Source organism: Halichoerus grypus, chromosome 2 (genome assembly GCF_964656455.1).
Source record: "Halichoerus grypus chromosome 2, mHalGry1.hap1.1, whole genome shotgun sequence".
NCBI classification, from domain to species: domain Eukaryota; kingdom Metazoa; phylum Chordata; class Mammalia; order Carnivora; family Phocidae; genus Halichoerus; species Halichoerus grypus.
In genome coordinates this window covers 47844389-47858702 of record NC_135713.1, presented here as the reverse complement: position 1 = coordinate 47858702, position 14314 = coordinate 47844389, and the positions used below count along the sequence as shown (strand labels likewise).

The 14314-nt window shown below is 36.1% G+C and overlaps 1 protein-coding gene across 2 annotated transcripts in view; it reads left to right on the top strand.

Moving 5' to 3' along the window:
* SOX30 (SRY-box transcription factor 30) overlaps positions 1 to 14314 on the top strand; it is a 28024-nt gene that overhangs the window by 1979 nt on the left and 11731 nt on the right. Inside the window, exons 2-4 of one of the 2 annotated variants that reach the window (XM_036096200.2) lie at positions 823 to 1062; positions 2301 to 2480; positions 7000 to 7492. In XM_036096200.2, the coding sequence (XP_035952093.1) occupies positions 823 to 1062; positions 2301 to 2480; positions 7000 to 7492 (913 nt within the window). The remainder of the gene's footprint in view (positions 1 to 822; positions 1063 to 2300; positions 2481 to 6999; positions 7493 to 14314) is intronic. The other variant, XM_036096201.2, reaches the window with a different exon arrangement.

Below are 14314 nucleotides of genomic sequence, written 5' to 3'. Positions count from 1 at the left end.
CTTTCTCTCCATCTCACCCTCTTGCTTTTATAAACTTCATTTTCTAAAGGAAAGGGAAAGCTTTCTATATAATACTTATTTAATCCTTTGTGCATTTTCAAAACTTTCATATATCAAGTAACTAAAATAAAGAGAAACAGTAGAAGTTTACAGACAGTTGTTTTTGATGAATTAGGTAAGAGATGTGAATTTAGCTACCTTTATTGTAATTTCAACTTGTTCTGGGACTCTCAAAAAGTCACTTTTATTATTTTTCTTTTATTTTTTCTCCCAGGACATAGGGTTAGTGTCAATGACCCACCTTGGCAAGAGCTTCACCTTCATAATGAAATAGAATATAGTATTATATTATAAATATTTTTACTTGAACAGACACTACAGGGGCATGTAAATGAGTTCCTTTAAACGTTTAGGGAACACCTAGCTAGTGCTAGGATTATAGTCATGAATAAGTCGTAGTTCCTGTCCCCCAGTGATAGAATATTTTTAATGGGAAAGAAACTAAATTAATTATTGGTAGAGGTATTACCAAAGCCCAAAGAAGTAATAAGCCAACAGTTTACGGTGTCTTCAACATTATTACTCCTACAATATCTTCAACAATATTATTCTTTTTGAGGAAAAGAAGAGTCATTCTAAGCTATAGTTTAGAATGCTGAGTTCAGGGTTTATGAGGCGTTCTGGAATACTGACAGTTCTTTGACTGTATTTTCTCCAGTTAAAAAATAAATATAGATGAAGGTGCACTTCACTTTAACATTATGTGTGTGTGTGTGTGCGTGTATGGCACATTAATTCAGTCTCTTAATTTTTGTCATGTAGGAATACCAGATACTCCCTTCAGTAAGGACAGAAATGGTCATGTGAAGCGACCCATGAATGCATTTATGGTTTGGGCAAGGATTCACCGGCCAGCACTAGCCAAAGCTAACCCAGCAGCCAACAATGCAGAAATCAGTGTCCAGCTCGGGTTAGAGTGGAACAAACTTAGTGAAGAACAAAAGAAACCCTATTATGATGAAGCACAAAAGATTAAAGAAAAGCACAGAGAGGAATTTCCTGGTAATCAAATGAAATAAACAAAACTTCTTTCTAATTTCTTTTAAATTTATTTAGGTAAAGATTAGGTTAGGTTGAGAATGAAAGACAAAAATGCATATTTTTTTTCTAATCTGATATGTACAATAAAGAGAATAATGGCTAATATTATAATAATGATTGAGTTGATACATGGCATACGTTTTCTTAAATAGAACCAAGTAGAGGAATATCTGGTCTTATATTTGCCAACTAATAACAAACCAGGGGACATAATTTTAGTGTGGTTTCGATTAAATATACAGATATGAACTTAATAAAGGTGAAACTCCAGAGTTTCAGGCTACAATTTTGCAAATACACTAGAAAATGAAGAGTTAAAATCATAGCAACAGAAACAAATATGCATCATACACTTAAAGACAATGAGAATGCAGGGATTGACACCATGCTCCATTTTAATGTTATATGGTTATGAGAACATAATTGTGTCTTCTAACTGCCAAATTTATCCTCGTCATGATGTAGTTTGAAACAATTTCTGATTTACTCCCCAGCCATGAGGACATTTAGATTAAGCTTGGGTAAAAGCAAAGTGTATGGCCAATATGATCATGCATGATGGGAAAAGAGTTATTTTTTTCTAAAATATGAGCAGAAATGTTTTGGGTGTCAGAGGCAACAGTTACAGAGAACCAGTGATTCCCCTGGTTATACAGTGGCTGCAAACTGTTAAACTCCACTCTTCTGACTTTGGAAGGAAATTGGGTTGTTTGTGGACTTGGGATTGCCAAGTTTAGGAGAGTGATTCTTTCTAAGCCAGGTATAAAAATAGTGACTGGTCATTAGTGACCATTCCATTGTAAGATAGAGACAGTTATATCTCATAGAAAGTGAGGGAACAGGAGATGAATAATATCTTACAGGGGCATTATTTTATAAGTAAAGGAAAAGCTTTGGGATTCAAACTCAATGTCTTTAATGTTGATTTTACAATGGGTTCAATATGTGTCTTTGGTTATAAGACATTTGCCCTAACTCTTCCTTTGAATCATGGGTTACAATATTGACCACTAGTTGGGAGCTATATGGGTATTAAAATGCACAGAAATCACATAATTAAGTTAGAAAAGACACTTTAGACAATAACTTATTTTTTTTAATTTAGAAGTATTTTGGATTCTTTATTGTGAAAAAGAACTATTTAAAGGCTAAATAGGGTCTTTATGTTCAAATTAAAAATTGCTTATCTTCTTCTATAGGTTGGGTTTATCAACCTCGTCCAGGGAAGCGAAAACGCTTCCCTCTAAGTGTTTCCAATGTATTTTCTGGCACCACACAGAATATCATCTCTACAAATCCTACAACAATATATCCTTATCGCTCACCTACCTACTCTGTGGTAATTCCCAGCCTACAGAACACCATCACTCATCCAGTTGGTGAGTTTGTTTTATTGTAGATTATGAATTTTTAATAGGTGTATGAAAATTTTACCTTAAGTTGAAATTTTGTTTCTGTTAGCTTAAGAATTTTTAGAACAACAATATTAAGGAAAAAAATCAAGAAGAAAGTAAAAACATGAAATTGGAGAAGGAAAAATTTCAGAGCTTGCTATGTACTGTATCATCCTAGCACATTTTTATCTCATTAAGTCAATCTAGCAATGTAGTTTGGTATTCTCCCTTGTTTTGGTGAATATTTCCATCTCAGATGTTTTCTCAGTCTATAGTATATTCCACTGCCATATTTGCATCCCTACCTACCTACCCCCATTACCTAATGTTTATTAAGTACCAAATATAGGGCAAACTCTGTGTTTGAGACAGAATACAAAGGTATCTTTACAGTCTCCTATCAAAGAGCTTATATGGTAGTTTAGAAAGGATAGATACCAATACAAATAATTTACTATTTCTTTGATAAAATCTATAGTACCTTGTCTGTTATTATTTCTACAACCAATGCATTATGCTCATTTTGTCTTTCACATTTAATGCCACATCCCAAGCTCTTCTCCTATTTCTTGTTTCCAAAAGTGATTACAGCATGATAGTCCAGAATTCTTTTTAGATATCTTTCTTTTATCAAATGTCTTTGATGCTGGTTATGCCAGCATTTTCATTTTATATTAAATATCAAATTTGTTTATTTTAAAGTCTCCCAGAACTCTGGTGGAAGCTATATTTATTTTAGTCTGGCTTTTAAATGTCACTTTATACATATATGAATTTTCTGGTGAATTATTTTGTTCTCTACATTTTATCTCTAAAGCCCGAAATTGGTTTGCCTTATTATACTGTTACTCAGTTGACATCTTTCATTCTTCTGAATTCATACATTTTCTCCAAATTTTTAATTAAAAAAGTTTACTACTATTTCAGTTGTTTGGTAGTAGACATATGGTGCCTCTTCGGTTTACCCACCTCTTCTTGTTTAACTGAAACAAACAGAAAACCTACATTTTTCTGATACTATTATAATCCAAAAAAAGCTGGTCTTCTCTTTGCCTTAAGATCTATTCCAGCAAAGTATCATGTCCATGAGAAACAGAAATCCGGCTCAAAAATTCCTTGAAAAGTGATATAGCTCTTTATTGTAGGTTTTCTTGAGGGGGCAGGGAAGGAAGAATCACATGGTTCAACATACAGTAAGTCACCTTGGGGCTCCTCATTATGGTTTTCTCTCTCCAAAGTCCCACTTTTTTTTTTTTTTTAATCAGTTGCCTGTTTGTCCCAATTCTCCATTTCCCATCTCTGTCTCTATGTCTCTGCCTGTTACTCTATTTCTCCTCCTCTCCTTCTGTCTCTGCCTCTTTTTCTCTTTGTTCAGCCACATGCTGGTCCTTCTCTCCTTACTGTCTCCATATAGCTTTTTCTTGTAGAGAAATTTGGTCTGTCCTCAGTTTCTGCCATTCTTCACTCCTTCGCTATTTATCCCAGTCACACAACAAAAGCCTCGGTGCACCCTCTGTCCAGTCAGCACAGGCAGTGAATTCTTTCCCTTTGGGAGAGGTGGTGGGAGGGTATTGAAAATTAATAACTTTTTTTGTTCCTGTCATACTATACTATAGATCTAGAATTCTGCTCTTTATCTCATGTAATGATTAGATTATGCTAGCTGCTTTACAAGCACCTAAACATAATGGTTTAAACAGAATTGTGGTTTATTTTTATCCATTTAAAGTCTAAAATAGGTATTTCTAGTCAGTGTATGGCTCTCTTTGAAGGGGTGACTCATGGGCACAGACTTCTTCCACCCTGTGGCACTGCCATCTTTAATATGTGGCATCCAAGGCCACTGGACTAGTGTGCATGAACTTGCAGAAGGGGAAAGAGCTTGGAAGATAATGCATGAAAGGTTTTCAGAGGCCAGTCGCCAAAGTGATGCACATCTCTTGTAGCTTCCATTGGGTAGCTCTTGGACCCATGGCAACTCCTCTGACTGCAAGGGAGGCTGGGAAATGTAATTTAGCTATGTGCTAGAAGAAGAGAAAACAGGTGACTGGCTAGTCTTTTCCATACCTTATCTAAAGTTTGATACATTAGAGCTCTGCCTTTCCCACAAGTCTTCTCTCTTCACTGACAGTTTATGGAGATGACTCGATGTTGCAGACTTTAACTTCCTGCTTAGCAACCAGAATTTCGACATTTAGGACATCTTCCTTATACTTCTATATAACTCTCTATGCATGCATTTTATTTTTAACCTCAGACCAAAACAGTGCCTGACATATGTTAGTTACTTGGTGAATACTGAATTAAAGGAATGCATGATTTATCATCTCATGCCTCATACTGCTTTTTTTTATAGAAGTATCTTTGGTTAAAAAGAACATTTCATGTCAGCTAAAAGATGAGTCCCTTCCTTCTTCAGTAACTGGAATAATGTCAGTTGGTCTGTATAGCTCCTTTACTTTGCCTGGGAAGATCATACTTCTTTACTGAGGACTAAGAGCTTCTGGAACTAGCTATAGGGAAGCAAAACCTGTGTCAGAGGAAGATTTTAGGAGCAGATGTCTTGAGTGCAGTGATAATTCAATTACAAATCAGCCTGGCTTCATAGTTGTTTAGAGAAGGGAGTTTTCTTTATACCAGATCAGTGGTAAAAGTACTATCAGATATAGATTTATTTGTTAGGGTTTTTTTTTCCATCTAGTCATAGCTTTCTTAACTATTATTAGCCAAGTTCTGCGCCAAAAACTGGGATGCAGACATGAATGAAAGTGTTCCTGCTCTCAAGCTTCCGGTTTTGTGATTGTGGTAGGGGTGGCAGACAAGCAAGTAACAGAGGTTTATAATATTTCATGGTAAGTTATAGATTTACATGTTCTGAGGGAACATGGAAGAGGGAAACTACTTTATGCCTGATCAATCAGGAAAGGCCTAGGGCCTGTGCCTCACAGATGGGAGGGCACGTAACCCTATCAACTACGAGCACCAGGACAGCTTCACTTACACCCTGCCCCTGTGTTATCTGTGCTTCACTGGCTCAGGGGCCATCTTTGAAACAGATAGATTAACAGATAATTACCAGATAATTAGTAACAGATAATTAGTAACAGATAAGTACCTACCTGCAGATTTAAGAGGAGTATTATATGCCTTATCTGGAGAGAAAGAAGGAAGGAAAGGCCTTCACTGGGCAAGGCTAAGAGAAGATCCACATTCCTTTCAGCCTCTCACAGAGACATATTTCTAATCATAGAGTCTGTTCTTGGACTGCATCTTCTATATTAACAGAGATCTAACTGCACTGGAATAAACCAGATCATGACTCTCTTGCCATGGCTTCTCTCTGTATTTCTTTGGAAAAGTTTAATTAAGTTTAGGCTAAATGTGTCATTTGAATAACTTGGTGACTCAATTAGTAGTCCTCTCTTGTTCAAGAACATGATTGTTTCACCTACCTATAAAATTCTGCCATATTTGTTACGCCTCACTGCAATAATACTACTTTCCTATCTGTCACAAATTGTTGACCTGTGACAAGTCCTCTTCTCACCTGGGAATTTCCTTCTGTAATCACATTGACATTGAATGCAATAAAGCAAAATAATTTTACTGATTGTTTATTTTTTCAATCAAAAAATTAAATGTCATATTAATGTCAGATTAATATAGAGAAGTATATGGGATAGTAGTAAAATGACCCATACACTTCCCTGAAACCTCAATATTCAAAGTAAGGTTAATATATTTACACAACAGAAAGTTTAACAGTACCAATAGATGTATAATAAAAGTCTAGCTTTTCTTTTTGCCACATTGCCCTGTCTCTTCTCCCAGATGATTGTTCCTTAAAAGTAACCACTATCTGTAGTTTCATATTATTTTTTTTAAAGAAACATTTATATATATGCATTAGCATCTGTATGTATTCATCTTTCACTCAATCACTCAATTTTATTCATTTATTTATCCATTCAGAAATATTTGTTGGGTGCCTGGGTGGCTCAGTCGTTAAGCATCTGCCTTTGGCTCAGGTCATGATCCCGGGGTCCTGGGATCGAGTTCCACATTGGGCTCCCTGCTCTATGGGAAGCTTGCTTCTCCCTCTCTCACTCCCCCTGCTTGTGTTCCTGCTCTCATTGTCTCTGTCTCTGTCAAATAAATAAATAAAATCTTAAAAAAAAAAAGAAATATTTGTTGAGGACCTATTCTGTGCCATACAGAATTTTGAGCCCTGGAGATACAGCAGAGAGCAAAACAGAATAGGTCTCTCTTCTCATGTCACTTAGAATCTAGATGGGAAAGAGAGACAAAAAATGTAAAATAGGTAAACAAAATGATTTTGATTTGTTCAAATACTATAAAGGAAATAGAGTAGTGTGATGTGGTAATGTTAGTAGGTGAGGTGGTTAGTGAAGGCTTCTGGTTGTACAGCTTATTAAATTCTGAAAAAAGAAAAACATGGAGCAACTCAATTAATGTCAGACCTATGCTATTTTTATTTCTAAAGGTGATGCCCCACCTGCCATCCAGCTGCCCACACCTGCAGTCCAGCGCCCAAGCCCCATCTCACTTTTCCAGCCCAGCGTCTCCAGTACTGCCCAGGTGGCCGTCCAGGCTCCAAGTCTGCCCCTCTGCCCGGCACTCCCACCCCAGCGCTTTGCTGGGCCCTCCCAAACAGACACTCATCGGCTGCATTCCGGAGCCAGTCACTCTGTGAAGAGACCCACTCCGGTCTCTCTGGAGAACACCAACAGGATTCCAACTAGTGCAAGTACTGCCCATGCCAGATTTGTGACCTCAACCATCCAACCTCCCAAGGAGTATCCCAGCGTTTCCACTTGTCCCAGAAGTGCTCCAATCCCCCAGGCTCCTCCTATTTCACACTCACATGTCTACCAGGCTCCTCCCCTTGGCCATCCAGCCACGTTGTTTGGGACACCACCACGATTTTCTTTTCATCACCCTTACTTCCTACCTGGACCTCACTACTTCCCATCAAGGTAAGTGAACATTTTTTTCTTTCACCTAAAGACACATATAGCTAATGCATTTTTACCTATGAAGGTACCCATTTTTTTTTATTTTAAAAGGGACTTCCTCAATTCTGATTAGAATCTGATTTAAATTAGAGGCTGAATTAGGGGCCAAGCAGTTAACATAAAAACATGAAGGAGGCTAGATGAGGACTGGGAGGGCCAAAGAGAGTTCATGCCCCATCTAATGGGGTAGCTGCTACTGAGCTGTAGCTGATTGTTGCCACAAGATAATACAGGCTCCAATGTTATCAGATCTGATTTTTCAGAAAAATCAGTTATAAGGGTCTTTAAGATTATTTAGTTACCCCCCCATCAATATCTTATTGTATAGAGTTGTGTTTCTCAGACTTACTTTTATATGTATATCATTCATATGTGATCTTGTTACAATGCAGGGTCTGAGTCAGTAGGTCTGGGGTAGAGCAGTATCCTATACCAGGGTATAGTAGGCCTGATATTCTGCATTTCTAACAAGTTCCCAAGTGATGCCAGTTCTGTTGGTTTGTAGACCAAACTTTGAATAGCAATCGTATAGAGGAGAGTGTTTGGTCTGAGAGGTTTAATGACTTGTTCAAAGTTACACAGTGGTCTTTTTAACAACAACAAAAAAAATCCCATATAAATTATCAGTAAAAGAATTGATTTTTATAGGAAAGCATCTAGAGAAAACAAATTTGTAACTTTTCATTTTGGAGTGATAGAATTTAGCTTCCTTGCAAACATTCTAATAGAGTATAACTTCTACTTCTCAATTGCTGGTAAGTGTATAAACAGAGATAGTTTCTACTGAGATTGGAATGTTACATGTCTAATACCAATCTTCTATTGTTACTTATTTAGGAAAGTAAAATTACTTCTCACTTAGGCATACCAATAGCTCAAAGAACTTTTCAGGTATATATTATGTTACTTCAGTTCATAATAGGATTACTTGTTTTAAAGTCCTTAGCCCAGTTTGCCACAACCATTCCCCATTTTATAGCTTAGTGATGGTCAAGGGGATGGTGGCTCATGTTCTGGTGTGACTTTTTGCTGTTGGAGGAGGCATTATAGACCTTTTTTTCCTCAAAGCATTATGGTTGTGCATTTTGACTGAATTTGGTGGCTTCCTGAAGAATTGGTTCAAGGGCTTACCTTTGTTTCACTCACCTCAAAACACTCTCAGGGTTTGAGTTGTCTTTCAAGTGGTGTTTGTGAAAAATATTCAAAGGCATATACTACCCTCAGTTTTCTGGTGTAAGGGACAAAAGATGGGGCAAGCAGCAGGCAGACTGAAAAGCCTAGAAGAGACTGGGAAAGGAGGTACATGGGGGAATAAAGGCTTTGAAAAGCTCCAATGTATACTGGGAAATCCAGAATGGCACGCACATATCCAGGGCTAGACACATATTCAGCAAACACCTGAGAAGACTGTAAGCTTTCACCTCTGACTGATCTTTAGGCTCTGTGTAAATAGGAAACCAAGTCTAAGAAAGAACTGTAAACATCCTGGCTAAGCACTGAAGGAGTGCCCCAACTCAGAACCAATCTGCAAAGACTGGGAGGGTGTTTTTTGCTCTCGTTTGTTTTGTTTTAAGGAAAGCTCTGCCAAATCACTAAATTAATGGAACAGAGACTTAAATAATCACAAAAGGCAAAGAATGAAGTCTTTACAAAAATAATTTAGAAAAGTCACCAATGAAACACACAAGTACAACTCAAAAAAAGCAACCGTATCATACCCTGGGGAGGGGCAGAAATCTGATTTTTAGAAATACTACATTATAATACTCAAAATATCCAGTTTTCAACAAAAAATTACTAAGCATGTAAGGAAACAAGAAGATATGGTATTTACAAGAAAAAAATTAACAGAAACTATCCCTGAGGAAGCCCAGACATTGGATTTACTAGACAAAGACTTTAAATCAACTGTCTTGAGCTAAAGGGAGATAAAGGAAACCATGGACAGAGAACTAAATGAAACCAGGAGAACAGAGTACCACCAAATAGAGAAGAACATCAATAAAAATACAGAAATTATAAAAAGGAACCAAATAGAAATCCTGGAACTTAAAATTACAGTAACTGAAATGAAAAATCACTATGGAGATCCAGCAGCATATTTGAGCAGGCAGAAGAATTAGTGAATATGAAGATAAGTCAATTGAAATCATCCAATCTGAGAAGCAGAAGAAAAATAGTTAAGAAAAGTGAACAGAATCTAAGGGACCTGTGGGACACCATCAGATGTACCAACATAATCATCAGAGATCCTGGAGAAGAGGTGAGAAAGGAAAGGGCAGAAAGAATATTTAAAGAAATAGTGGCCAAAAATGATCCAGATTTGAAAGAAGATGTGAATCCAAGAAGTTCAATGAATACTAACTAGGATAAATTCAAAGAGATCCACACTAAGATACATTATAATCAAACTGTTAAATACCAAAGATGAAGAAAGAATCTTGAGTGCAGCAAGAGGAAAGTGACTTATCTTGTACAGGACATTCTCAGTAAGACTAACAGCCAATTTTGCATCAGAAACCATGGAGGACAGAAGGCAATGGGATACATAGTGCTGGAAAAAAAAAAAAACCCATCAATCAGGAATTCTATAATTGACAAAGTATCCTTCAAAAATGAGAAATAAAAACCTTCTCAGATAACAAAAGTTGAGGAAGTTCGTAACTAGTAGATATGTCCTACAAGAAATGCTAAAGGGACTACTTCAGACTGAAATGAAAAGACATTAGACAGTAACTCAAAGCCAAACAAAGAAATAAAGAACTCTGGTAAAGTTTACTATATAGGCAGATATAAAACCCAGCATTATTGTATTTTTTGGTTAGTAACTTCTCTTTTTTTCCCCTGTATTATTTAAAAGGAAAATACATAAAGCAATTATTATAAATCTATGTCAATGGATACAAAATGCATAAGTATATAATTTATGACAACATAAAGTGGGGATGGTGTTTTATAGAGAGTTTTCATATGCCAATGAAGGTAAATATCAATTTAAATTAGATTGTTATAAATTTAGGATTTTAACTGTAATCCCCAAGGTAACCATTTAAGAAAATAACTTTAAAAATATGCAAAAAGGAAATAGGGAAACAAAATAGAACACTAGAAAAATCCATTAAACATAAAAGAAGACCTTAATGGAAAAACTAAGGAACAATAAAAGAATGACATATAGAAAGCAAATAGCAAAATGGCAAAATAAGTCCTTCCTTATCAGTAATCAATTTAAATGTAAGTGGATTAAACTATCTAATTAAAAGCAGAAATTGGCAGAATGTATTAAAAATAGGATCAAAATATATCCTGCCTGCAAAAGACTCACTTTAGATCCAAAGACACAAATAGGTTGAAAAAGAGGAAAAAATAAAAGAAGATATTCCATGCAAATAGTAACCAAAGAGAGATGGGGTGCCTAGAATAATATAAGCAAAATAGACTTTATGTCAAAAATTGTTAACAGTAGGGGCGCCTGGGTGGCTCAGTCGTTAAGCGTCTGCCTTCGGCTCAGGTCATGATCCCAGGGTCCTGGGATCGAGCCCCGCATCGGGCTCCCTGCTCGGCGGGAAGCCTGCTTCTCCCTCTCCCACTCCCCCTGCTTGTGTTCCCTCTCTCGTTGTGTCTCTCTCTGTCAAATAAATAAATAAAATCTTTAAAAAAAAAAAAAAAAAAAAAAAAATTGTTAACAGTAGACAAAGAAGGATATTACATATTGATAAGAGTTAATATATTAAGAAGATAAAGTGATTATAATCATATATGTATGCAACAAAGGGCCCCAAAACATATGAAGCCAAAATTGCAGAATTAAATGGAGAAATAGATAAATTTACAATAATAGTTGAAGACTTAAGTATTTTTTTGAGATATAACCGACATATAACATTATATTAGTTTCATGTGTACAACATACATTTTTTTTTTTGCTTGTGATGAGAACTTTTAAGATTTACTCTCTCAGCAACTTTCAAATATACAACATGGTATTAACTATAGTCACAATGTTGTACATTATATCTCCAGGACTTATTTATCTTATCACTGGAAGTTTGTAGTTTTTGACCACCTTCGCCCATTTTTGCCTATTTCCCACCCCACGCCCCTTCTGGCAACCACCAATCTGTTCTCTATATCTATGAGTTCATTTTTTTTAAGTTCCACATGTAAGTGAGATCATACCAAATTTGTCTTTCTGTGACTTATTTTATTTAGCATAATGTCCTCAAGGTTCATCCATATTGTTACAGGATTTCTTCCTTTTTCTACAGCTGAATAATATTCCATTGTGTGTATGGAACTTCTTCTGCAGTGAACATGGGAATATTTATTTATTTATTTTTATTTATTTATTTTTATTTTATTTATTTATTTATTTATTTTATTTTATTTATTATTTATTTATTTATTTATTTTTTTCAAGTTAGTGTTTTCATTTCCTTCAAATAAATACCCAGAAGTGGAATTGCTGGATCATATGGCAGGTCTATTTTCAATTTTTTGAGGACTGTTCATACTATTTCTCATAGTGGCTACACCAATTTACTTTCCCACCAACAGTACACAAGGGTTCCCTTTTCTCCACATCCTCACCAACACTTGTTATTTCTTGTCTTTCTGATAAAACCATTTTAACAGGTGTGAGGTGATGTCTCATTGTGCTTTTTATGTGCATTTCCCTGATAATTAGTGATGTTGAGTACCTTATCATGTACCTGTTGGCCATCTCTATGTCTTCTTTGGAAAAATGTCTATTCAGATCCTGTGCCCATTTTTTAACTGGACTGTTGTTGTTGCTATTGACTTGTATGAGTTGTTTATATATTTTGGATATTAATGCCTTATCAGATATATGAGATGCAAATATTTTCTCCCATTTGGTAGCTTGCTGTTTCATTTTGTTGCTGGTTTCCTTTGCTGTGCAGAAGCTTTTTATTTTGATGTGGTCCCACTTGTTTATTTTCACTTTTATTGCCTTTTGATGTCAAGCCCAAAATATCATCAGCAAGACCAATGTCAAGGAGCTTACTGCCTATATTTTCTTCTAGGAATTTTATGATTTGGGGTCTTATGTTCAAGTCTTTACTTTTTAATTTTGGGTTGATTTTTATGTATGGTGTAAGATAGGGGTTTCATTATTTCCATGTGGCTGTTCAGTTTTCTTTTTTAAGATTTTATTTATTTATTAGACAGAGAGATAGAGAAAGAGAGAGCACAAGTAGGCAGAGCGGCAGGCAGAGGGAGAGGGAGAAGCAGGCTCCCCGCTGAGCAGGGAGCCCGATGTGGGACTCGATCCCAGGACCCCGGGATCATGACCTGAGCTGAAGGCAGATGCTTAACTGACTGAGCCACCCAGGCGCCCCTCCATGTGGCTGTTCAGTTTTCTTAACACCATTTATTGAAGAGACTATCCTTTCCTGATTGTATATTCTTGACTCCTTTGTAAATTAATTGACCATGTATATGTGGGTTTATTTCTGGTCTCTATTCTTTTCCATTGATCTATATGTCTGCTTTTATGCCAATACCATATTGTTTTATTATAGCTTTATAATATAGTTTGAAATCAGGGAGTGTAATGCCCCTAGCTTTGTTCTTTCTCAAGATTGCTTTGACTATATGGGGTCTTTTTTTTTTTTTTTTTAATGTTATGTTAGTCACCATACAGTACATCATGTAATGTTCCATGATTCATTGTTTGCTTATAATACCCAGTGCTCCATGCAATATGTGCCCTCCTTAATACCCATCACTGGGCTAACCCATTCCCCCACCCCCCACCCCTCTAAAACCCTCACTTTGTTTCTTGGAGTCCATAGTCTCTCATGGTTTGTCTCCCCTTCCGATTCCTCCCCGTTCATTTTTTCCTTCCTTCTCCTAATATCCTCCATGCTATTCCTTATGTTCCACAAATAAGTGAAACCATATGATGATTGACTTTCTCTGCTTGCTTATTTCACTTAGCATAATCTCCTCCAGTCCCATCCATGTTGATGCAAAAGTTGGGTAGTCATCCTTTCTGATGGCTGAGTAATATTCCATTGTATATATAGACCACATCTTCTTTAACCATTCGTCTGTTGAAGGTTATCTCAGCTCTTTCCACAGTTTGGCTAGTGTGGACATTGCTGCTATGAACATTGGGGTGCATATAGCCCTTCTTTTCACTACATCTGTGTCTTTGGGGTAAATACCCAGGAATGCAATTGCTGGGTCATAGGGTAGCTCTATTTTCCAAAGTGGCTGTACCAACTTGCATTCCCACCAACAGTGTAAGAGGGTTCCCCTTTCTCCACAATCTCTCCAACATTTGTTGTTTCTTGCCTTGTCAATTATTTGGGGTCTTTTGTGGTTCTGTACAAATTTTAGGATTGTTTGTTCTATTTCTGTGAAAAATGCCATTGGAATTTTCATAGAGGTTGCATTGAATCTATAGATTGCTTTGGGTAGTATAACATTTTAACAATACTTCTTTTGATCCATGAGCACAGAATATCTTTCCATTTATTTATGTTTTCTTCAATTTCTTTTATCAACATCTTATATTTTTCAGCATACAAGTCTTTCACCTTTCTGGTTAAATTTATTTTTAGGTATTTTATTCTTTTTGAAGCAGTTGTACATGGAATTGTTTTCTTAATTCCTTTTTATAATAATTTATTGTTAGTGTATAGAAATGCAAATGATTTTTGTATAATGATTTTGTATCCTGGAACTTTACTGAATTTGTTGATTAGTTCCAACATTTTTTTCAATGGAATCTTTAGGGTTTTCTATGTATAATAT